Source organism: Rana temporaria, chromosome 3, assembly GCF_905171775.1.
Source record: "Rana temporaria chromosome 3, aRanTem1.1, whole genome shotgun sequence".
Classification (NCBI taxonomy): Eukaryota; Metazoa; Chordata; class Amphibia; order Anura; family Ranidae; genus Rana; species Rana temporaria.
The window spans coordinates 317,726,295-317,753,019 of record NC_053491.1 but is presented as its reverse complement, the minus strand read 5'-3'; the positions used below and the strand labels follow the sequence as shown (position 1 = coordinate 317,753,019).

Genomic DNA, 26,725 nt, shown 5'->3' with positions numbered 1-26,725 from the left:
CTCTTCTGTAGCGGCGGCTGTAGCTACTGTGTCCGCTCGGCTTCTCAGGCTTCCTTCGCCATGTGTCCTCTTCCGCCAAAGCATTAGGCATCCAATAGGATCGCCTAAAGCTTTGGCCAATTGGGAAACAGGTTTTACTGACCTGCCTGCTGATTGGCAAGGAGGAACGTTAGTGTGAAAATAGCCTCTGGCTCTAATTTTGTGCTTCAAAATATACACCCCGCCTATCCCCGCCACAGTATTTCATGTGTCCGGCGTCCTAAAAAGGGTCGGGCACATGAATAGGGAGGGCAGCAGAGGTGATGGGGGGGGGGGGTGGCACCCGTGCATTGTGGGCCCACCATGCAGGGCCCAGGGCCACCACTCGTCTTTGATCTCTGTCAAGTGCTGGGGTCTGGATCGCCTCTGCTGCTTTTCCTCCAATCGGGCCAAAGAAGCTGAGTGCGAGTTTACCTATAGCCCTCACACTGGAGACTTGTACATTATCATCATGGCATCCCAGGACAGTGGGTACGAGGTCACGGGAGGGCAGAGCACATGTGTGACCCGCTTTGGGGTCACTGGTGTCTTATGGAGAAGGAGAGGGCCCCTGGGTGGACTTGGGAGAAGGAGATTGCTTTTGGGTGGATGTGGGAGAAGGAGAGGGCTCCTGGGTGGATGTGGGAGAAGGAGAGGGCTCCTGGGTGGCCAGGGGAGAAGGAGAGGGCTCCTGGGTGGCCAGGGGAGAAGGATAGAGCTCCTGGTGTTTGGAGGAGTAGAGGGCCCCTGGGTGGCAATTTAGTGAAGAAGAGGGCCCCTGGGTGCCCGGGTGACACCCTTCTCTCCCCCGGAGAACGGGGACACCCTTCTCTCCCCCGGAGGACGGGGACACCCCCTGGCTGCATTTGATAGGCACAAGTGGCTCCAATTGATTGGCACAAGTGGCTGCATATGAAAAAAGTGGCTGCAAATAGTGGGCACAATGGATGCGTATGACGGGCACAATGGCTGCAAATAGTGGGCACAATAGCTGCGTATGATGGGCACAAGTGGCTGCATATGGTGGGCACACTGGCTGTGTATGACGAACACAAGTGGCTGCAAATAGTGGGCACACTGGCTGCGTATGACGGGCACAAGTGGCTGCATATGGTGGGCACAATGGCTGTGCATGACGGGCACAATGGCTGCATTTGACGGGCACAGTGAGGTTGCAATTGCTTGCCCCCCCCAAAATTTTTGAGCACCAGCCGCCACTGTTACAGACACTGCTATAGAATTTTCCTTGACCTCCCGTATATGTATTTTGCAGGGCTCCCACAGGCAAAGCTCTACATTTTTCCTGGACCTGCCATTGATATACACAGTGCTATGCAGGGCCTCCCGCCCCCTTCAGCAGAGCAGGCTAGGGGAGGGGCTGGAGGCGGTGCAGCTCTATATTTTTTCTCAACCTCGGGTCCATTGATTTACAGTGCTAAGTTGCAAAGGGCACGCCCCCCTTCTCCAGAGCAGGCTAGTTTGTGTTAGGGACGGCGGTGCTGCCGATGATGTAATTAGGCATCTTGCTTCGTTTCCGCCCGCTCGAGTCTAAGATTTTCCCGGACTGAAACGGCGCCTGTGCATGCGTGGTATAGTGCGGTGAAGCGGCGCATGCACAGTGGACCTGCGATCAGCTATAGTTATGACGGAGCAGCACCGGAAGTGACGAGGGTCGAGATCCAGCATAGGTCTGAATTTTTTTTACAACACCGGTGATCTGCCGATATGGTTCCTCCTATTGATATGGTTCCCTCCTTGACTGCACAGGTGCAATCCGAGCCAACGCAAATCACCGAACCTGATCAGCTGTAGCAACAGGTCCAGGGCGACGTGGAATTCGCTGAAAGTGGCCAGTCGGCAGCCTCACGACCTTGCTTCGCTCTGACGGCTCGCTCGGCCTCCTGGCTCTTTTTTTAACTAGTTGCCGACCAGCTGCCGCAGTTCTACGGCGGCAGGTCGGCTCTCCTGCGCGAGAGCCCGTAGCTCTACGTCGCCTCGCGACTTCAAAAGTGTCCGAAGTGTCTGCCATAATGTCGCAGTACCGAAACAAAACGCCGCCATTACTAGTAAAAAAAAATATTAATAAAATCCCTTTTTGTAAACGCTATAACTTTTGCGCAAACCAATCAATAAATGCTTATTGCGATTTTTTTTTTACTAAAAATAGGTAGAAGAATACGTTTCGGCCTAAACTGAGGAAAATATTTTTTTTTTATATATTTTTGGGGGATATTTATTATGGTAAAAAGTAAAAAATATAATTTTTTTTCAAAATTGTCGCTCTATTTTTGTTTATAGTACAAAAACTAAGAGGTAATCAAATACCACCAAAAGAAAGCTCTATTTGTGGGGGGAAAAAGGACGCCAATTTTGTTTGGGAGCCACGTTGCACGACCTCGCAATTGTCAGTTAAAGCGACGCAGTGCCGAATCGCAAAAAGGGCTCTGGTCTTTGACCAGCAAAATGGTCCGGGGCTTAAGTGGTTAACATCCTCCAATCCACGGGGATGGTAAGGAATGAGCCTGGATGCCGCCCGAGGTTCGGAGATTTCCGTGGGCTTCGTCTGCGACTGCTCAGTCAAGCAGGGAACCATATCGATAGGGGAACTAGATCGACAAGACACCGTGTACAGGTACCACTACAAGGGGCGGGGCCGTCTGCGAGGAAACACATACAGAACCTCAGGGCTGGGCGGTCCGTGAGACTGAACACGGTGGGCGTGGTTTGTAATAAAGCGTGTTCTGTCAAACATGTGGGCGGGCATTAATGGTAATCCACAAGGGTTGACGGGTGGGGCTAGCACATGTGTGGGCGTGTTGCTATGTATTTAGAGGCGGAGTTCGGCGGTGTGGCTCGCCAGCTGGGCGGGGCTGGGAGCGATGGGGCGGAGAGCTGGCAGAGGTGATGCGAGTTCCGGACTGCTGCTAATACCTTGTGCTGTCAGCGCAGGACAGAGCGGAGAAGCCGCCGGGATGCAGCCTCCTCCACGGAAAGTGAGTGACACCTGTCTGGGGGGACAATTACCTGCGCTCTGTACTGGGGGTTATAGGAAGTACCTGGGGGGTCACAGGGGACCTGACTGGTGGAAGAAGTCACATGACTGTCTGTTGTCACTGTCCCATATGGAACTGTGTGTGTCTATTGTTATTATCTGTGGAATCGGAGCCTCACCACAAGAAAATACTCTGATCACCATAGGGGAAGGCATTCCAAATACAGAGGTGATTACAGTCTAATTGTTAGACAGGGGGTCACAAGTGTTCTACAACACTGTATGTATAGGTTTATTAGGATGTTATTCTTATTCTCCCTGACATGTTTGTGGATTTCATGTACTATCTGTTATGTACTTTTGCTGGTATGCTTCCCTAAACTATTATGCTTGTATTTATAAGTGTATGTACCCCGGGGACACATGTACTGCATATTGCCCTCCTGTACCCTGAATTTTGCATGCTTTAAAGTGGCATTAGAAGATTGTCTCTAAAAAATAAACAAACACGTTGTTCTTTCTTTGCTCTGTGCAGTGGTTTTGCACAGAGCTGCTGTGTTTCTTTTTTTGGGTCTTTCCTGACTCCTCCCTCTTGACCAGTGCCCCCAATAGAAAGCCACTTGCTCTGGGAGCACGTGTTTTTGCTCTGAGCCCTGCACCGTGCGTCCATAAGGCACATAGAGCTGCAGCTCAGCTCTGCCCACACTCTCCCCTGATTGGCTCACTGGCTGTGATTGACAACAGTGGGAGTCAACGGCTCCTGCTTCTGGCACAGCCAATGAGGGGAGAGCATCCTGGGACAGCTGAGGCTCTGACGCATATCACTGGGTTGAGAGGGAGCTCAGGTGGGGGGGGGGGGTTACTTTCATCCATAGAATTCAGCTTTTACAACCACTTTAAAGTGGAGTTCTACCCAAAAATAGCACGTTTTCAGGGGGGATGGGCAGGCCCGGATTTACTCCCTTTGCCGCCCCAAGGCCGGGTCCTTCAATGCCGCCCCCGCCTGCGCAGTACAGGGGGGACATTATCCGCCGGGGGATTTTTTCGGCAGGACACTGGGAAGCAGGGGGGATGCTGCTGCTGAAAATGACATTGAGAACTGGGGGGGGTGCTGCTGCCGGAAATGACATTGATCATTGGGGGGGGGGGGTGCTGCTGCCGCCGCCGCCGCCGAAAATTACATTGAAAACCATCTCACCTCCTCTTCCCTCTGTTTTCTCTCCTCTCACCATCCGTGAAATGAAAGTGTCCTCTCCTCTCAGCTGCAGTGCCGCCCCTGCACCCACTGCTGCCCCGAGGCCTGGCCTTGTTGGCCTTGTCTGGAATCTGGCCCTGGGGATGGGTACCTGTGTTTGACAGGTACACTTCACTTTCAGGAGACTGCGCCACAGCACCATCCCTCAGTTCACCCCCCTTCCTCCGCCGGGCCAATTAGAAAACGCTTTGTGCATGCGCAGACTAACTTCAGCTTTGGATGTAGAGAGAAGGCTGTAGATAGACAGGTACAACTTATGTAGGTGACATTGGCCTCAGGTGATACACAGCTGAAAGTCACTTCACCGGGTATATGTAAGGGTTTACAACTACTTTAATGCATGCTTTGCAATAAGGTAAAACAACCTTTTATGTGCAGCTCTCTCTCCTCACTGGACTCGGTGAAGGCACAAAGAGTCATTGGCTTCTGCTACTGTCAATCAAATCCAGTGAGGGGGCAGGTCTGAGCAATACTCTGTGTATCAATAGATGCACACATTGCGGCTCGAGAGGAAGACCACACCCCTAGCAAGCGGCTTGCCAGGAAGGGTAACAGTTTGCGCTTTTCATCACAAGGGCAAACGGTACAATTACTATGCGTGTCAATACAGGAGGAATCGGAGGGCCCGGCTCGTTCGCGCTTACAATCTAAGATCACTTTAACTTGCCTTTCTTGTGTCCTTGTTCCCCTGAAAGCACCAGTGATGTAGCCCTGGCTGCACTGATGCCCCCTGGAAAGGTAACCTCACTAATGCCTATACAGTAGGTGGATCACCTACCTAAGCTGAGGGATCATGCAGTATTGTCATACTGTCCCACGCTTCTTGTGCATGCACAACACACACCATTAAACGCCATTTTATATACCGTATTTGCCGGCGTATAAGACGACCCCCTATTTTTCCAGGAACATTTTTGGTTTTGGGATATACTCTCTATAAAAGATGACCCCCTTCCTACTAGTCTGTCTGGAAGCTGAGGGGTAGCCAGAACAATCGCTGACAGGAACAACCGCTGAGAGAAATGGCTTTTTTCTAATCTCACTGTGCCATTGCATTGCATGCCCCCACTGTGCCATTGCATTGCATGCCCCCACTGTGCCATTGCATTGCATGCCCCCACTGTGCCATTGCATTGCATGCCCCCACTGTGCCATTGCATTGCATGCCCCCACTGTGCCATTGCATGCCCCCACTGTGCCATTGCATGCCCCCACTGTGCCATTGCATGCCCCCACTGTGCCATTGCATGCCTCCACTGTGCCATTGCATGCCTCCACTGTGCCATTGCATGCCTCCACTGTGCCATTGCATGCCTCCACTGTGCCATTACATTACATGCCTCCACTGTGCCATTGCCGGCCTCGACGATCTCTCTACCTTATTTTGTTTGCAGTGTTTGGGTTTCAGGCTGCGGGTATCCATTATTCAAAAGCCACGCCTCCTCCTCGTGCTGTTCCGTGATAGGCGGAACACTCATTTTCCCAGCAGAGCCTCTGTTCAGTGTTCCGCCTATCACGGATGTCCTTTCGTCCGAGGCCAAGGATAAGGCATCCGTGATAGGTGGAACACTGAACAGAGGCTCTGCTGGGAAAATGAGTGTTCCGCCTATCACGGAACAGTCTGAGGAGGAGGCGCAGCTTTTGAATAATGGATGCCCGCAGCCTGACTGAGACCGGTACCGGCGTATAAGACGACCCCCCGAGTTTTGAGGCATTTTTTTACATCCAAAAGGTCGTCTTATACGCTGGAAAATACGGTATTTTTTTTTTTCTAATAGAAAACAAAATATTGTTCAGCAAATGCGAGAGATAAGGTGCCTGACATTGGGCGTTCATCTTGCCCATGTGACCTGTGAGTTGGCACATGCATTTTCAAAATAACAGTAGCACCCATATTGCAATAAGAAAATGCATACGTTTTTGCATTAGAGCCTGCAAAGAATTGCAGTTGTAATCGGCGGATTGAGGGTGCAATGCACAACTTCCTGTGGACTTTCTCCAGCCCCAAGCTGTACAGACCTTCAGTTATGGGGCTGGAGGACGTAAACTGAACGACTAGTGTGGTGTCAGATGGGACTTGTAGTTTTACATTCACAGATCGCTGTGAATGATCACTTGACTGTGAGCCATCCACAACTGCGCCATATTAAAATATATGTATTGCGCACAGAAAGTTGCGGGTAGTAGAATGCTGCAGGTAGAACCCTTATTGGTTGGGATGAGGCGCGGGAAGAAAATTAGGGAATGTGACCAAGTTTTTATATGCACAGGTAATCTGGAAGGTGGAATAGGTCTGCAGGGCAGCAATACTAAAGGAGCCTAGAGGCTTATGTAGGTGGGTGCCGGTTTCCTGCATTTGAAGCACATGTCAAAACCAAGGCTCCAGATTCCCATTTACTTCAATGGTGTAGTATGGATGACTATTCTCAGGCTGTTTGACCTGTTTTGTGCTGTTTCTTTAGGACACAAAAGGTTGTGTTGAAGATGTGCTCACAATTGCAGTAGGCAAGCAGGACATACTCATACTTGCACTGTTTTTGTTTTAACACACATTTGAGCAGCACTGCATTGAAATGCAAAAGCCAGTGTTCTACATTTTTAACCACTTCAGCCCCGGACCATTTTGCTGGTCAATGACCGGGCCACTTTTTGCGATTCGGCACTGCGTCACTTTAACTGACAATTGCGCGGTCGTGCGACGTGGCTCCCAAACAAAACTGACCTTTTTTTTCCACCACAAATATAGCTTTCTTTTGGTGGTATTTTATCACCTCTGCGGTTTTAATTTTTTGTGCTATAAACAAAAATAGTGACAATTTTGAGAAAAAAACACAATATTTACTTTTTGCTCTAATAAATATCCCAATTTTTTTTACATTTTTTTTTTTTCTCAGTTTAGGCTGATACGTATTCTACATATTTTTGGTAAAAAAAAAAAAAATCGCAATAAGCGTATAGTGACTGGTTTGTGCAAAAATTATAGCGCCTACAAAATAGGGGACATAATTATGATTTTTTTATTTATTTTTTGTACTAGTAATGGCGGCGATCTGCGATTTTTTTTTTTATTTTTTTTTTATTGGGACTGCAACATTATGGCGGACACTTGACACATTTTTGGGACCATTCTCATTTATACAGAGATCGGTGCTATAAATATGCACTGATTACTGTATAAATGTGACTGGCAGGGAAGGGGTTAACACTAGGGGTGAGAAAGGGGTTAAATGTGTTCCCTGCTAGTGATTCTAACTGTGGGGAAAGGAGACTGACTAGGGGAGGTGACCGATCTGTGTCCCTATGTACAAGGGACACAGCATCAGTCTCCTCTCCCTGACAGGATGTGGATCTCTGTGTTTACACACAGAGATCCACGGTCCTGCTCAGTTACTGGGTAATCGCGGGTGCCTGGCGGCCGCTGGGCACACACATGGGGTTCCCAGTAACGCGGCGGGAGCACGTGCGCCCCCTAGTGGCTCTGCAAGACGAGGATGTCGTATGACGTCCTCTCAGAACAGAGCTATCGTGCCGCTGTCAATTGACGGTGGCCGGTAGTAAAGTGGTTAAAGGGGAACGCCACTTTTGTGTACATGGGTGATCTATGTACATTGCAAGGATTTTAACCTTTTTGTTCTGAATAAATCCCTTTGTGTTTGTATCCATGTGGGAAAGTGAGAATAAATTCAATCAGCTGCTGCACCTGCAAGGCTCTGAGGAAAGCTATTGGGCCTGCATCCCTTTAGACATGATTTCCTATTGGGAGCATCTCACCAAAATACATTTTGTTGTAGAGGATGCCTGAAATCTGACTTGTGTCGGCTGCATTCACACTACAACGCGGCGTATTTTACCGTGAATTGCCGCGTTTTGTCCCGCGATTTGCCGCGGTAACATACACAGGAGGGGTGATCAACATTGTCGGCTATGGCCGAATGCCGAAAGCCGCCTGAAAAAGGTCCGGGACTTGTTTTGGGCTTCAGGCGTTTCGGCGTTCGGCGTGGAGATGTGAACCATCTCCATAGCCGACAATGTAAACTCACCCCTCCAGCGTATCAGGGGCTGCTGCGGCGTCGCGCTTCAGGCGTATATACGCCTAGGTGTGAATGGGCACTTAGTGCAGACTTCTAGCAAAATCGGTGAGCCAATGACACAAGCGGAAAATGTTTCTGGGGAGTATTCTGTGTACAGAACACCTCCAGGTAGCCATATTGCATTTTACAGAAAATTACAGAGCTGCAGATTGAAAAGAAAAGGTCACTTTTAATCGGTTACAAAATGACTTGTCACAATTGTATACACTATTTTTCCTTTTTTTTTTTTTCTTTGCTATATTTTTCCCCACAAAAGTGGAATTGCCCTTTAACTGATTCAACCAGTAGACGTTGGTGGACAAAGACGCTGATCAACCATGTTGTGAAATATCCCCACAACCAGACTTTTCCGCTCGCTAGAATAGTCTCTTATTACTTGCTGAAGTGTCTAACGTAACCAGCAGGGAGACTGGGATTTCTTGTAAAGGATGCATTGGTGGGTGGAATTGGCCATTGATTCTGTTGCTGTACTTGCCAGAGAAGTAAGACCTCAATAGAGTATTGGGTCCATCAGCACCTCCCTAAAATGTGATTGACCTTCTAAATGACAGTGGTAGAGGTTATCCTTTAATGAATTTAGCCATCTCATATGTGCAGCCCACCTGGTCAGATGCTCACAATCTTCAATATGTGTGTTTGCACAGCCTTCCTTTTGAAATTGCCTCAAGGGTACAGCTTTCCAAGTGGGAATTAAAGTGGAGGTCCACCCATCCCATGAAAAATTAAGTCAGCACCTACAAATAATGCAGCTGCTGACTTTTAATATATGGACACTTGCCTGTCCAGGGAGCCTGTGTTGTCGGCACCCTAGCTGATCTTCATTCGGCATTTGGGTGCAGTTGCTGCCATTGCCAGTAAGGGAACCAAGCAGAGAAGCCTTTTTGGCTTCACAGCCTGTTCCCTACGTGCTGCGCTTTCTGATTGGCCTGGTGGAGTATGTAGGAGGGAAGAGCCAAGCTTTGCCACGGCGCAGTCTCCGAAAGTGGGGTGGAGTACCGGTCAAAAACGGGTCCGTGCACCCCCCTCCCCTCTAAAAGGTGCCAAATGTGGCATTTTTGGATGGAACTCTGCTTTGAGACTGCAAGTGCACATGCACAAGCTGAAGAGGCCCTGGCAAGGATTTCTTTAAAAGCAAGGCTTCCAGGGGGGAGATTGGTGAAATGCATTGACTGGCTTATATGGAGCAAGGCAACCTGCCAACATCCCTGCCACATAAATTCTGTATGGAAGTATGGGTATCTAGTTCGTTTTTTTTTTTGTGACTGAAGCTGGTTGAAACTAAGACCCCTTTCACACTGAGGAGTTTTTTAGGCGGTACAGCGCTAAAAATAGCGCCTAAATACCGCCTGAAAAACTCCTGCCCAGCCTTCTCAATGTGAAAGCTCAGTGGGAAATCCCTCCCACTGATACAAGACACTATTCTGCCATCTGACACGGACAGTGGAGCACCATTTTTCCCACTGACACAACTAATGGAGCACTATGGCGGGAATTACCCTTAACACTATAATAAATAAATAAATAAATAAGACAACAGACCACTGTTGGATGTTAAAGGCCGCGGTTATTTAATATTGGTTTAAAAAAATTGTGATAAATATGATCAACAAAATATAAATAAATAAGCATAAACGTAAAGCATTAAAGCTAACCTAGCCACTACGGCTCAGGCTGCCAACACAATTACCCAGCTAGCACTCTAGTACCCAACTTCACAACAGATATTTTTCATAATAAATAATCAAATAAATATGAGCATAGCTAGTCCCCCTTTGCTGTTAAAAAAAAACTTCTTTCTCTTTTTTTTTTTATATAAAGCAAAGGTGACACTACCACATAAGAAATAACCATGACAAGGTATCTTCTGAAAATAGGGGGGGGGAGGGGAAAAACACCACAGCTCCAAAGTCTTCTGAGGAGATTGAGCCTGGGCTGGACGGAACCCGCTTTAAATAGCCCAAAACGGGCTAAAACCCCACTGGTTCTGACTGGTTTGAACTGACCCTTCCCGGGCTTTCTGTCCAGAAGCCCAGGAAGGGTCACCCAAAGTTCAAAGAGCCCGCCAAAATTCCCCCAGAAAGGTCACCTGGGGGACAATTGACCAAATTTAAACTGACTTTTCCCGGGCATTCTATTCAGGCCCAGGAAAGGTCACCCAAAGGCTAACTAATCTATTTTCTTCACAGGGGGGGGGGGGGGAAAAACCCCCTCCCAGGAGCAAAATACTGTCCCCCGTCGCTCTCCCATGAGGAAAAGGGGGCTATAATTGCCCCTTTTCCTGTCATTCCTCCCTATGATACCAGCAATTGAGAACTATTCCTCCCCCTAATACCAGATGTTTACAAACAATGATGCCAGGAAAATTTCTACTCCCGCTGGCTAAAGTCTGGCCCTCCAAAAGTCTGAAGGACATGTACACTGTGCAGACACCGCCCTGTGGGATCTCTGCTCTCCCCTATGGGAGGATCGGATGAACACGAACCGTCTGTCTGTGTTCACCCGATCCGCTCTGCAAACGGATGGAAAAATAGGATTTTCCTCCATCTGCAGAATTGAACCATAGCGGGCACCGATGAGATCGGATGTCAGCGGACACCCGCAATCACATAGGGATTAATGTATGTCCGTATTTCATCCAAAAACGGATGAATGAAATACGGACATACTGTCCGCATGTGTGAAAGGGCCCTAATTTTTCACTTGCTTTCATGTTTCTCCACATATAATTTACATGCAGATCAAGATGTACACAGGGGGGGGGGGGGGGGGGACGGGGGTTAAATGGTTATGTTGCAAATGTTCAAACATCCCTCCTGACACAAGCTTCTCAAATCACTTGTGCTGCATGTATGCATGAGGGAAAATATAGAGCCATGTCTACTGTTGTAGTAATCACATCGGTTATCAGAAAAAAATATTTTGTGAAATGGCTTTTGCTCACAGCTAAGCTTCATGGGTGATTTTTACTGAGATTTTAAACTTCCTGTCAGTCCCTTTTATTAGTCTTGAGTTACACAGGAGATTTTTAGTACAAGCGTGCTTTGCAGATGTCTACAATTTGCTGGCTTTTCATTCTCGGACACTAAAAGATGAACCAAATGACTCCCTATGGAATAAGCTACATAAGTTTTTTGCAGTAACATCTTGTAGTTATCATACATGATTGGAGCCAGGGCCATGGATAATCTTTCCACGCTGTTGAACATTGTGGGTGTCAAAATTGCACCGGCAGGGGCTTAAACATGAACCTACTCGCTGTGTACATTGTAATGTGCCGGTCTTGTACCTAAAAAATATGCTTTACCACCTTAGCTCCTGAAGATTTTACCCCCTTCATGACCCAGGCCATTTTTTGCTATTTAGCACTGTGCTACTTTAACTGGTAACTGAGAAAACTGTACCCAAATAAAATGTATATTCTTTTTGACACAAATGGAGCTTTATTTTGGTATTTGATCACCACTGGGTTTTTTATTATACAGGGTTTATATAATGCCAACAGTTTATGCAGCGTTTTACAACATAAGGCATATATAAAAAAAAAAAAAATTACAACAAAGACCAGAAATTTTGAAAAAAACAATGCTTTTTACTTTGTTATAACACATAGCCAATAAATTCAAAATGCTTCATAAATTTAGGCCAAAATCCATTCTAGTACATATCTTTTGGTAGGAATATTTTTAAATAAATAAAAAACTCCAATAAGTGTATATTGGCTTGTGTGAAAGTTGCGCTGGGGGAAGGGGGGACTGACACTGACATCACCAGTGACACTAATACAGTGATCAGTGCTAATATGCCCCTTCACTGTACTGATGACACTGGTTGGGAAAGGGTTGACTGTGCCTAACAATGTGTGCTAGAGAGAAAAAAAAGGGGGGGACCCAAAAGTGAACCCTGTTTGGACTTTAACGGTACAGTAAACAATTGGGATACATTAAAAAAAAATTGAAAAGACATACATGAAATGTAAGGACAGTGTAAATGTTAAAAATCATACATATTATATGATGAGAACCAAAGTGCATCAACGCGTTTCACCGTTGGGCTCTTCAGGACGCAGTTCAGGATGCAATGATTGCAAAAAAAGGAACTCGCTTACAAATAATTGGAGTCTTGAACCGCACAGTGGCTACCGCAAATATCCAATATAGGAAAGAAATAAGCTAATGCAGAGAGAGCGCAATGCTGGCAAAGCAAAGTCAGGGGAAACAGTGATTCCTGAATAAGTCTTCAAACTTCATACAGGGGAAAGTAGATACAGAAAAAAGAAAACTTATGTTTTATGTATGTGTCGTTTTTCTAATTTTTTTTTTTTTCATGTATCCCTATTGTTTACTGTGCTGTTAAAGTCCGAACAGGGTTCACTTTTGGGTTCCCTCTTTTCCCCCCTTTTTTTCTCTAATATAATATTTACGGATGTTGGCAATGTGAGTGCTGTTCTTCTATTTCTTGAACAATGTGTGCTGTTGCTTATGTTCAAAGCGATGTACTGGTTTTCAAAAACAGTGCGTCATTGCTGGCTCTCTTCTGTCATTCGCCCAGCCGATCAGCAGGTTCTGGCCATAAATCATTGGCCAGGACTTGCCTATTGGCTTTTGCTGTAGTGAATGACAGCACAGCTGAGGTGGCGAATGTGCATGCCCCTACCCAGAAATACAAAATCGTATACTGTGGCAGGGCAGCCCTTCTGCGCTGATTCACACACATGTAAGTGTGGTGGGTAATCCTGGAGAGGTGAATTACTGTGCTACAAGCATGAGTCTAACAGACACATATAAACCTCGGTACATTGACTTATAAAATATGAAATGCTACCACTACTTATACCTCTTTGCACACAGCCTATTTTGAGGAAGAACTTTATTAACATAGTGACTATTGAAGCAACCAGCATGTATTATTCAATATAGAAGGGGTGTGAGGGTCAGGCGTATATAGCCTTGCGTATGCAGTCTATTTTTGACAGAACTCTACTAGCAGGAACAAATCCCTGAGATCACATTGAGACGAGTTGGATACATAAGGCGGCCAAAGGCCTGCCACTAGACCCTGGGCCGGCCTTAGGTGTTCAGGCGCCCTGTGCGAGCTAATCCTGTGGTGCCCCCGCATCTTCACCCCTCGCCCCCTAGTCACCTAAACATACACAAAGAGGAAAAAAATATTTATAACAAATAATTGTATTTTACTTCTTTTTTAAGTCCCTTATATCCTCCTCCCCTTCTGTGTGTAGGCTGGCTATAAAAAGTAAATATTTTTTATTTTATCTGAAAAAGTACGGTAGATGCATGCAGGGCCAGGGGCTCAGTGTGACTTACCTTTCGGTGGACGGTGCGGCTTTGCATTTAAAAATGGTGCTGCCCGGCGCTTAGACGCCACTGCGCATGCGCCCTCTGCCCGAGAATAGCCAAGCGTTTTCGGGCTTTCCCGAGCAGCGGCGGCTCATGCGCAGTGTGCCTATCGGGGGCAGCAGCAGCCATTTTTTTCAGGTGCCGATGCGTTGCTCTTCACCCTGTCCCAGGGCAGGGGGACCTGGCAGCGCCTGCTGCTGTGATTCGTAGGAGTCAGACTCCTGTGATGATCATGTGAGTAACTGACTGCTACTCACATTCTGCGAGGCCCTGACTAGACCGGTGCTGTGGATGTCATCCTGATGGCAATTGGCCGCATGTACTTTTCCCATCCAAGCATAGGGTAGCTTTCAATGATCCGGGCCTCCTCTCTTAAGCATGTATCCAGAGGCCATGTGGTGCTCTGGCTCAGCAGTCCATCGCCTCATGGCCAATCCTATAGGCTGGATGGAAGAGGAAGAGCAGGCAACACTATCCCTTGAACACAGTGAAGGTGGTCACTGTCCGGCTTCGACACTCCTTATGCCTCTCCCTGCTTTGCACCTGGTGCTCTCTGCAGCAGTTCTCTCAGGGGGTGGACAACTTATGTGGCTCAAAGGCTACACTAGCCTAGCTGCTGAGCTGTGGACAAACACTTTGGGGGTAGGGGTCTAGCTCCATTCCCCCCCCCCCATTATCTACATCCTGGACCGACGCATAGTGTGAGATTAATAGGCGCTGCTGTATGAATAAATGCAGCGTTAACCCGCTGTGCAGTTGATGCTTAAACAGCAAACATGAGCATATTGCAGGCCGTTCATGCCACTTATATGGTCAGTGGCAGGGGTCAGGATTTCTTTGCTGGTGGTCAGTCATCGGTCATCAATGGCCACCCTGAATTGTGCATGGACTGTTGATCAGCAGGTATCGTGCCTTTGTATTTTGGAAAAGAGGAGTTCAGTTTATGCACACACGCTTTCTGGCTTACTGTAATTACCTTTATAGTTTTGATGTTTTTTTTTTTTTCTTTTTTTTCTTCTAGCATTTAGAAAGCCCTAACTAAGGTGTTTTATGCATACCTCCATTATGCATACCAGACACAAGTCCAGTATGAGGTGACAAGCTGATGTATTGAAATGTGTACTTGTCATTAAAGTGTTTTATTTCACATGACTCAATATGACACGTCAACATGTCAGCATTACCAAATCCTATAAAAAATAAAATTTCTATCCATGAATCTAAAATAATCTTTTGGCCATAGACACAAAACATATGATCTCTGCTTACCAGATCATTTTTAGTGTTTCAGATTGCAGTTTGACCTGTTCTACCGGACCCAAGGTGCTAAGACTAGACCAGATAGCCACAAAGGCACATCCAGGGCAAAACCTGTATATTGTATGTTACCAATGCACACATATTGGCACACTGGTGGAATCATTTTACATGTGTTTTGTGAATATCTAAAAAAGGGGGCAGAAAAGCCAATGGCTTCCCTGTAATGAATATTCTACCATCAGTTTTTGATGACTAGATTTCACAATCTTCCGTTTTGTTTACTCTATAGCTTCAGTTGCATGCTGTTGTGTTTTTTTTTTTTTTTTTTTGATAAATTGTGTTGACATGTTGTTCGTTTCAGCACAGGATGCTGCTTTTTTTTTTTGTACATGTGCATGACCTAATTCATACATGCAGCGGAGACCATGGGAGCCACATGGCAAGTTTTTTTTTTTTTCTTACACCTCAATTTTGAAGAAAAGGAAATTTACCCCTAGGGGCTTTGTGTTGCAGCACGATATAAATAATGTACAAGTTGGTAAAGTATACATTTATTGGAATAAATAAGGTATAAAAAAAAGAGCCCCTGGACAAAAAGGGAACTCGGATATGAGCTTTAATAAAAATAAATCCATAAACAAATAAGCAAAGAAATTAATCACAACATGGTAACAATAACAATTCAAATTTGAACAGTACTATGTGCATATAAGCACTATGTGCGAAAAAGCCCCTACGCGTTTCGACCTTCAGGGAGCAAATGTTTTTACGCAAACATAGGTTCTATGGAGAAAATGTATACAAATCACTAAAAATGTAAACATAAAGAGGACCTGCAGCTGAGACCATGGGAGCCACATTGCAATTTTGTCTACATGGATGAAGCACCAGGTCCAGTTTAGCATGTCCTCTCTAGCTCCCTCATTGTTCCTACTGCTGGAAGTAGATGGCGTTGGCTTTGCAAATTCAGAGCTTCTACATGGTTTATATGAATGTGTTAAACTCATCAAATTTCATTTTGTCAGCACCAACAACCCAAAAATGAATTCAGTAAAATGAATTCTGATTAGTGTGAGTGACTGTGTGAAGGTGTACTTGTGTATTGCTGTATTATGAAATGTGAAGGCTTGAAAGGAATATATGAATAGGTATGTAATGATTCATAAGAAAATCAATAGCATGATTGATGTTAGTTGAGGAAAGTGATAGTCAACATAAAAGCCTTTGGTCAACAGTTTATAGCTGATGGATAGGAATACATTGATCACATGCAGGTTTCATTTTATATTGTGGTTTTCAGAGAAGACATCAGATTCAGAAACCAGCACATGCTGTAGAATTGGTTTTAAGCCCTGGTTCACACTGGGTACGATTTGGAACGATTTGAGATGCGATTTGACATGTCAAATCGCATCTCAAATCGGCGGCAATTGTCGGCAATGGCACTGTCCTAATCAGTGTGACGCCGCATCTGCGATTTCAAAAAGTAGTTCCTGTACTACTTTTTGCGATTTCGGGCCGCGATTTACATTAAATTGCGGCCGAAATCGCGGCAAAATCGCAGCCGCGAAATCGCGGTAAAAACGTGCATTTTACAGCGATTTTTGAATTCGCAGCAGTGTGAACCTAGGCTCCAGGAGCAATCCAGACGGAAATTTTATTAACTTCTTTTAACGTCATGTATTTTGTCTGCAAGCAATCTACATATGGTGCAACACACTTTATGCTGAAGTCATACCAATGACCCTTGCCCATCTAAGGAGAAGAGGCAGTTAGAATAAAAAATGGCTGCTGAGTTTGTGCTCCCCTAGCCGCTCCTTCTGATTGGACAGTAAATGGCAGTGGCGTATTGATGATGTGATCGCTGTTCCTCCTCTCCTTTGAGCATGTTCCCAACCAGCCCTTTCTTAGTCTGTTGTACATGTTCTATAGGAATTTAATTTACATTGTATTTATAGCCAAACCTTTTAATAATTTTGGATATGAGTAGCAAACCTTGCCTTGTAACTCTCTTCACATCCATGTCCCAGAGACCCAACCGGAAGGGAGAGGAAGTTTCTACACAGAATTACTTTTAGACCGTTGTCTTCAGCACAGGTATCCTCCATGTCCCCATGCCACCTGCTCTGGTGACAACTTTAAGATATTGGTTTTCCTATTACTTTCTGTTCTGTTAATGGTCACTAGGACAAACTGAGGTTAAATATACCCAGCTGGGCAGACTACAATAAAAACTTGAATACTAACCATTCCTATTGCATCTAAAACTAAAGTAAAAAAGTTGACTATGCAAACATTTTAAATTGTTTCTAACAAATAGTTTTTGCAATCAAAATAAACATGTTTTACTTGCCTGACGGCGATCTTTGTGTCTCCTCACATTGCAAGCCGCTGGCTATGGGGGCATATTTGTAGGCCTACCGGGGAAGACTATCGGTAGACACTAAGGATGAGCTCCGGCGTTTTTGCACAGTCCACGTGCAGAGCCCGCCAGGAAGTTGGCGCTGCGCTAATCACGGGCAGGGAGACATTGCCCCGATGCTTGGCTGCAGAGATCGGGAAATGTCTCCCTGCCCGGGATTAGCGCAGCGCGGTGCCGACTTCCTGGTGGGCTCTGCACGTGGACTCTACGAACACGCCGGAGCTCATCCTTAGTAGACACAAAACACAGCTTGACCCCGCCCCTATACATGGCATAGTATTTTGACAGGTGAGAGAACTTTTCAGCCAGAGGTAGACTGGTGGGTGGGAGTGAGTGGATTGGTGGGGTGGTCATATTTTGCTTGTGGTGAGGCTTTCACTTTTGGTGCTAGGTCCTCAGATCTGAACTCTGTTTTTCTCCTTACAGGTAAAAGTCACTCAGGAAGTAAAGGTTCGATTTGGGGAACAGATTTCAAGTCTCCAGAACAAGCAACAGCAAGATGCCGAACTCTTGGAAGACATCAGGTAACAGAAAATGTGAGGATGTTTAAATACGAATGTGGATCATTAGTGGCATTGTTGGCCTCTTGTGTAGCTGCTTTTTAGTTAGTGTAGACTTTGGCTTGAATACAATAGGTGGAGTGTGCCTTGTGTTTCTGAGCACAGTGGCCTGATATTTGAAGTTTTGTTGTGATGCTTATAGAAAACCCTGTTTATTTGCATTGCTCCTGGGTCCCCAGCCTCACCTTGGAAAGCTTGCTTGCTAAGGTCAGTGTGCCAAAATGGCAGGCTTTTCTGCAGATGTGTGCTTCTGCATCCACCTTCCTTTGCATGCCACTTCTTCTAGCCTCTTTGGACAATATAGGATGTTCAGATCTATGCAGTTTATATATACTCCAGTTGGGGTACCCAGGCTTCATTGTTGCTCGTACCGTATGGAGCAACAATGACTTGCACCACAAGGCCAGGCTTGTTAAATCTGGTTTAGGGTGTCAAGATCCATTAAATAGTCATTCAGTAGGTGTCACTATGTCTGAAAGATTCCAAAGTACTATTTGGACGCATCTTTGCAGTGCTCAGATTAAATCTAAAATCGCATATAAGCTGCCTCTTGAATATCTTAAAACAGGCTTGAACAACCACACATTCCAGTTCCTACAGCATAGGCCAACATCTAGGCAGTGTGACTTCAACATAGAGTTGCAGACTAACGCCTCAGTTTTCTTAGATAGTGTTTTAGAGTGCTGGTAAATCTTTAATTTGGATTTATACAATGTCTCCTATAGCCACACACTCCTCTATACTGACTGTGGTTGACAGTGTGGGACAGGATGTTGGTTTACAAAAATGAACATGGTTGCAGTAGAGAAGAGCAGAGGCATTGATCAATGCTGTTGTCCATTCACTGGCTCTGCTTGCAGGGAGTTCAGAGGGAGGGATAGCATCTGGCTGTATTTTCTGGGGGGGGGGGGGGGGGGGTTAGGGGGGCTGGACCTAAATACAGGTTGAGCAGAACTGTACACTCATATACATCTCATTCCTCATCCATTTTCGTAATTACCTTGCCCATTCTGCCTATATCCTCCAGTAATGGTAGGCTATGATCTATGCCCTCCTTATTGAGACTCTAAATGTCCCCCTAATTCTTATTGATCATATTCTTTAAATATTGTATTGCTACTTACTCATCCTTTTTTCTTTATACCCCCCCCCCAAGCCTCCTCTTTCCCACAAACCAAAAAAAAACAAAAAATATATATTTAATTTCCCCCCTCTCCCTCCTCCTCCCTCCTCCACCCGCTCCTCTCCATGTCTCCATATATCCCCCTCCTTTCAAAGGACCAGGCCTTCAGTTTAGTAATATAAGACAGAGTAACTTATTCCCCAACAGTCTCTTCCCTTCTGAATATACAAATGTATTCCATGCCCTCCAAGTTTCATTATATTCTTTTCTATCTTGGGCCGAGAGCACCAAGTCCTCTATGGCCCCCACATTTCTAACCCTATTGAGCCATTCTACAATCGAGGGTGGCCTAGGATTTTTCCAATTTCGAGCAATACCTGCCTTGGCTTCATTGATCAGATGGCTGATGACCGAGTTTTTATGTCTTGGAATCTGTGAAAGATGTAACAGGAATAAAGCGGGATCATCCAATACTGGGTAGGGTGTACATTTTTGGGAGACCCTTTGTACTTCTAACCAATAATTCCTGATCTTAGGGCATGTCCAAAATATATGGAACAATGTTCCCTGTTCCTTATTACATCGCCAACACTTATCTGACATTTCAGGGAAATACCTGCCTAGTCTCGCCGGTGTATAATACCACCTATTTAAAAGTTTGTAGTTTAGTTCCTGAGTTCTGGTACAGGTTGATGTTTTCATAGAAAGATAAATTATCTTCTGTTGGGCCTGGGTGAAATTTTGATCGAGGTCCCTCGCCCAATTTCTCATTGCTAATATCTCGTAGTTATCTGGGGGTGCTATTAATAACCTATAGAGCTTAGATATTATTCTAGTGAGAGGTTCCCTCTCTTCAGTATTTTTCAAACTGTGTCAAAATTATCAGACTCACTGAAAAAACATCCTATTATAGGCTTGACATTAGCTATAAGTTTTAAACTCTGTCAGAATGGCAAACACTCATCAGTGTACTCTCCACTATACCCAATATTGGGGAACCCAAGCTTCCAGACAGGAATGGAGGGAGGGGCCTATAAAACTTGGAGAGAGGGGACTTATGCAGGTCTCACACTTTTTGCATTCCGAATCTTGGCCTACAGTTGCCTCGCTGATACAACTGGGAGGCCAATTTGAAGTAAAATACTGGCAAGCTTTACAACTCTGCCACTTTATGACTTCATTAGGCCCAGCGAGAAGGTATAGGAGGCGGGGGGTATTTTCTATACCCACTGTAACTGCTAAGAGAAAGTTAAGATTTCAGATCAGCTGAGAGCTCTACTGAATAGACCAGGGACACATGCACTTGTTTTTGACTGGACTCCATGGGTTCCAAATGAGTTTCTACTGATGGGTAGTCACATTCATGGTGGTTCCAATGTTTTGGACCCTAGATTGATTTTTTTAATTTGCTGCTTTTATGGCATGCAGCTTAGAGTGACATCATTTCCATATAAGACTGCTCTGTTATAATGTCCCATTGCTATAAATGACCTGCACTGACCACTTTCTGGCAGACAGGTGAGGCTTGCATTCCTCTAACCGTAATGCTGACATGAGACTATTTAAATAGAATTGAAGGAAGCGCTGGAGGAACTGCTGCACAATCCTCACACTGTGGCTGTTTGAGGCATATTTTAGCAATGTATTCACTTCCTTTCAGTGGGAAGCTAAGTAAACTGTCTCAGACTGAGTGGGAGGAGAGCAGAAAATTTAAGCAATAGCCCGCTTATCAACTTCACTGAAATCGCCCTGGTTGGTAACTTTTTTTTTTTCTTTTTCTAAAAGCAAAGAGTGTGCAGAACCATTTTTTTCACGGTTTGCCTAGGTAAAGGTAACCATTACATTTTCATCCATGACCTGGTATTAAACTGTGGCACTGCTGATTCTTTTACATCTATTTAGGCTCATTTCACTCAGGCGGTCCTTATGCCAATTTTTGACCCATGCTTACATGGATAAGACTACAGTGCATCTCTAAAGGTGGCCAAATTGTAGGTGGACGTGCGTCTGTCTATATCCACCCACATCTGGGTTCATTCAGGTTTTTCAGAACGAACAGCACTGACTTTACTGCATATATAAAGTCCATATACACCTTGCCACCCATAGGGTTACATTCTTTCCCAGAATCACAAGTTGGAGGAAATATGAGAATGGATACAGATGTAATGGAGGAAAATGTATACATGTAAATCCAGTAGGTGACTGTATATTAGCAGTTGCGCATCCACCATTCGGTCAAGTCAGGAGAAGTGAGCTTGGGCCTCGTTCACATGAGGCTGCTCCCATGGAGAGCGTGTTTACCTGAACAGTTCAGGGCTGTGCATCCACATGGATGCTAGAGTGGGAGCAACATCTGTCTGCAGGCCTGGATTTACTCCCTGTGCCGCCCCAAGGCCGGGTAGCCGCCGACTGTATCAAGGGAGCGCGACCGCAAGAACTAACCCATATGCAAGAGAGCTCGCATGAAGGGGGTTATTTCTTGCGAGGAGGAGCCATGACAGCTGCCGATCCCCCATCACAGACCCCCCCCATCAAATATCCCAGCAGGCAGCAGCAGTGTCTCCGCCGCCATTACTGAAGGCTGAGAGGGAACAAATTAGAGTCAACCATTTTCCAGAAGACCACAGACGACTTATAAACAAGAAGGAAGCCTGCCGAGTGGCTACAATAGAAATTGAGCGGCGGCACCGCCTACCCGCCACCCCTTTCCACAACAGGTCACAGATGACCGACCAGGGGTGGGCGGTGCCACCGTTCAATTTCTATTGTAGCCACTCGGCAGGCTTCCTTCCAGGGGAGGGCTGGCAGCCTTAGGCCTGGGGGGCAAGTCCAGTCAAGTGGTCCTTTGAACCACCGAATAAGCTCACCATCCCCAGTGCCTGGGGATTAGAGAGGAGAGCAGCCGGATTACAGAGCGGAGATCTCCCATTTACCCAGCGTGGCCGCTTCCATTATGGACATCATCAGTGTGCTGTCTATCATAGGAGCCAGTCCAAGAGGCGGGACTTCGTATGACAGTGGCCGCCAGGTAAGTGGGAGATCCCAGCTCTGTGAAATCTGGTGGCGCTCCCCCTCCGAGGCAGCCCAATGGGAACAAACCCTGGGCGCCCTCCCACTGCTCCATCTCGCATTGCACCCGCTCCCAATTGGCCCTGCAAAGCAGGAACAAATTGGGGACAGACTTGGTCCAGGGACAGTGTCCTCTGGTCACCCTAGGTCAGTGGCCAGCAGGACTCATAGGTCAGTGGCCAGCAGGATCCACAGGTCAGTGACCAGCTCCCAGCAGGACCCACACATGTGGGTCCTGCTGGGAGCTGCCTGTGCACCTGGGGGTCCTGCTGGCTATGGACTGTGGGTCCTGCTGGCCGCTGGCCATGGCCTGTGGGTCAGTGGGTGGGTCGGTGGCTGGCTGACATGGTGCAGCCTGCTGTGGGTGACTGGCCTGGCTCCCTGCTGTGGGTCAGTGGGTGGGTCAGTGGCTGGCTTGCACGGTGCACCCTGCTGTGGGTGGCTGGCCTGGCTCCCTGCTGTGGGTCAGTGGGTGGGTCAGTGGCTGGTTTGCACGGTGCACCCTGCTGTGGGTGGCTGGCCTGGCTCCCTGCTGTGGGTCAGTGTCTGGCTTGCACGGTGCACCCTGCTGTGGGTGGGTGGCTGGCCTTGCTCCCTGCTGTGGGTGGGTGGCTGGTTGGCACAATGCACCCTGCTGCAGGTTGCTGGCCTAGCTCCCTGCTGTGGCTGACAGAGAGGGGGGGTGTGGGCTGACAGAGAGGGGGGGTGTGGGCTGACAGAGAGGGGGGGTGTGGGCTGACAGAGAGGGGGGGTGTGGGCTGACAGAGAGGGGGGGTGTGGGCTGACAGAGAGGGGGGGTGTGGGCTGACAGAGAGGGGGGGTGTGGGCTGACAGAAGAGGGGGGGTGTGGGCTGACAGAAGAGGGGGGGTGTGGGCTGACAGAAGAGGGGGGGGTGTGGGCTGACAGAAGAGGGGGGGGTGTGGGCTGACAGAAGAGGGGGGGTGTGGGCTGACAGAAGAGGGGGGGTGTGGGCTGACAGAAGAGGGGGGGTGTGGGCTGACAGAAGAGGGGGGGTGTGGGCTGACAGAAGAGGGGGGGTGTGGGCTGACAGAAGAGGGGGGGTGTGGGCTGACAGAGAGGGGGGGTGTGGGCTGACAGAGAGGGGGGGTGTGGGCTGACAGAGAGGGGGGGGGGGTGTGGGCTGACAGAGAGGGGGGGGGGGGTGTGGGCTGACAGAAGAGGGGGGGTGTGGGCTGACAGAGAGGGGGGGGGGGGGTGTGGGCTGACAGAGAGGGGGGGGTGTGGGCTGACAGTGAGGGGGGGGTGTGGGCTGACAGAGAGGGGGGGGGTGTGGGCTGACAGTGAGGGGGGGGGGGGGTGGGCTGACAGTGAGGGGGGGGGGGTGTGGGCTGACAGCGGGGGGGGGGGGTGGGCTGACAGAGGGGGGGGGGTGTGGGCTGACAGAGGGGGGGGGGGTGTGGGCTGACAGAGGGGGGGGGGGGGGGCTGACAGAGGGGGGGGGGGCTGACAGAGGGGGGGGGGTGTGGGCTGACAGAGGGGGGGGGTGTGGGCTGACAGAGGGGGGGGTGTGGGCTGACAGAGGGGGGGGTGTGGGCTGACAGAGGGGGGCTGTGGGCTGACAGAGGGGGGGGTGGGGGCTGACAGAGGGGGGGGTGGGGGCTGACAGAGAAGCATGGCTGAAACAGGGGGGGGGTAGATGAGACGGAGACCTCAGAAATACACAGCGCCCTAGGCAGAGAGGCGGGACTCCAGCAAGTGGTCACGACCAGCCGAGCTTGGCCGCATCAACGCGTGACCAGCTCTGCCTCCGTCGATGATGATCCATTTGCATGGCGCTCGCAACACAAATGCCCTGTGATTGGCCGAACAGGGTAATGTGCGGCCGTATGCTGTGGAATTCTGGGACATGTAGTCATGATGCGAGCCTCACATCATGACTACATGTCCCAGAATTCCACAGCGTGCGGCCGCACATGACACTGTTCGGCCAATCACAGGGCTTTTGTGTGGCCTGCCGCCTACTGTTGTGTTCAAACGCGGCCGTTTACACTGCCTAAGTAGCAAGTGCCATTGCCCGCGGGGGGCTATGTTAGTGCGCCGCCCCTTCACCCACTGCCGCCCTGAGGCCTGGCCTCGTTGGCCTTGTGGGAAATCCGGCCCTGTCAGTCTGCAGCCACTGCATCCCGATTGACATCAATGGGACTCCCAGCATGGGGATGCACGGGTCACCTGTTCATTCCTGTGCAGGTAAACGTGGCCCTCCACAGTGTATGCTTTAGTGGGCCCTGTGTAAACAAGGCCTTTTTCCTTCAGTCGAAACATGAATTGACCCAGATGTGGGAAGATATAGGTGGACGAGCGACTATAAAATTAAAAAGTAAATATTAATGATTAGAGAAATAGAAATATAAATTTTAAATGGTTCAAGATGCCTTCGGGTTTGTGTGCATGGACATTTTGACTTAATTTAAATGATGTAACTGCTGAAAAGGTTAATGGCAATATGGAAAGACCAATAACCCACCGCAAAAAGTGCAAATAGTTTAGTGAAGCCAAATTGGTTGGGTATTTGGAGTGGATATTGTATGAATGTACTTTGCACCTTGCTGTGCATTTTAGTATGCCTGTACTAATGTTGTCTTTTTATAGTCATGCGTTTCTAGAAGGGTGATCTTTGCTGAATTTCCTTCCTCAAAATTATGACACATGATTTGATGAGATTTAAAGTAAACCTGACTCGATGTGTGCTGCGCCACCTTGTCTGGATCAACTGTGGGTATGGAGTTGGGTGTATGGGATTGTACTATTTTTTTTTTTTTGTTTTTGTGGTTGAACTGGATGGACTTGTGTCTTTTTTCAACCTGACTGAAAAACGGCATGGGGGTCCCCCCAAATCCATACCAGACTCTTATCCGAGCACGCAGACCGGCCAGTCAGAAAAGGGGGTGGGGACGAGCCAGCGTGCCCCCCCCCTCCTGAACCGTACCAGGCGGCATGCCTTCAATGTGGGGGGGTGGGTGCTTTGGGGCAGGGGGTGCCCTGCCCCCCCCACCCCAAAGCACCTTGTCCCCATGTTGATGGGGACAAGGGCCCCTTCCCGACAACCCTGGCTGTTGGTTATCGGTCTGCGGGCGGGGGGCTTATCGGAATCTGGGAGCCCCTTTAATAAGGGGGCCTCCAGATCCCAGCCCCCACCCTATGTGAATGAGTATAGGGGAACATCGTACCATGTTAATAAAAAAACACTACACTTTTTTAAAGTAGTTTATTAGGCAGCTCCGGGGGTCTTCCGACTTTTCCCTTCTGCCGGGCACCACAGCTGTCTTCTTCCTTTTTCCGACTTTGGGGGGGGGTGGTCTTCCGACTTCGGGGTGTGTTCTGACTTCTCCACTCTCTTCTCCCACTCTCTGGTTCTTTTTCCCTTCTGCCGGGCACCACCCCTGTCTTTCAGCTCTTTTACCAGCGGGGGCCCGGTCTTCGTCGCCTTCTTGCCTTCTTGCCTTCTTCTCTTCTTCGATGTTGACTGTAATGTCGGGTGTGCAGTGCGCAACAACTTATATTGGCCTCTTATGGTAAAAGGGCTAAAGACAGCAGACTAATAAATTATTTTAAAAAACCCTGTGTCGTGTGTTTATTTACTTTTACACTTTGCCTCCAGGTGAATGGGTATGGGTACGATGTACCCCATATTCATTCACTTAGGGTGGGGGGGCCGGTATCTGGGGGCCCCCTTATTTGAGGGGGCTCCCAGATTCCGATAAGCCCCCCGCCCGCAGACCCCGACAACCAATGGGCAGGGTTGTCGGGAAGAGGCCCTGTCCTTATCAACATGGGGACAGGGTGCTCTGGGGTGGGGGGTGCGCCCCCTGCCCCAGAGCACCCAACCCCCCATGTTGAGGGCATGCGGCCTGGTACGGCTCAGGAGGGGGGGCGCTCGCTCATCCCCACTTCTTTCCTGGCCGGCCGGGTAGCGTGCATTGGATACAGGTCTGGTATGGATTGTGGGGGACCCCCCACGTCGGTCTTTCGGCGTAGGGGGGGGGGTCTCCTTACAACCCATACCAGACCTAAGGGCCTGGTATGCTCCTGGGGGGGGGAAACCCATGTCGGTTTTTTTATTTAAAATTTGGCGTGGAGTTCTCCCTCTCAGGATGCATACCAAACGCCGCAGCTAGAATTGGCGAGAATCCAAGTCGGATCTCCCGTCGCTTCTATGACGGCTTTGTCTCCATCGCGGCAAGCCAGCTCGGCGCTGGCTCCCGCGATGGGGCTCGTAGGTGGTCAATCTCGCTGAGAAAGGGAGCGAGATTGACACAATATCGCAGTCACCTACTGTAGTTGGCCGATTTATTGTTTTGATCGGATAATGGCCTTAAAAAAAAAATTTGCATTTTTACTTTTTTTTTTGGGCCAATTTGTTGTTGGGCAGATTACAAAACACAAATTGCCGCAAAAACACATTACATGCTTTTCTGCAGCTTCTCCATTGAAGTATATTGAACCAAAAAAAAACAAAATGACACCGTTTTGCGTTAAAAAGTCCTTGCACTTTGCGAATACGGAGCAGCCGGAAAAAAATAATGGATGTGAAAGTGTCCCATAGGAAAACATGTAAA

The 26,725-nt window shown here is 47.9% G+C and overlaps 1 protein-coding gene across 2 annotated transcripts in view; it reads left to right on the top strand.

Annotated features, from left to right (window-relative positions):
• The first annotated feature begins 2,871 nt into the window (after positions 1-2,871).
• Positions 2,872-26,725, top strand: part of FCHSD1 (FCH and double SH3 domains 1) — a 135,636-nt gene continuing 111,782 nt past the window's right edge. The window contains exons 1-2 of one of the 2 annotated variants that reach the window (XM_040344951.1): positions 2,872-3,011; positions 17,819-17,916. In XM_040344951.1, coding sequence (XP_040200885.1) covers positions 2,898-3,011; positions 17,819-17,916 — 212 coding nt within the window. In that variant the 5' untranslated portion in view covers positions 2,872-2,897. The remainder of the gene's footprint in view (positions 3,012-17,818; positions 17,917-26,725) is intronic. The other variant, XM_040344952.1, reaches the window with a different exon arrangement.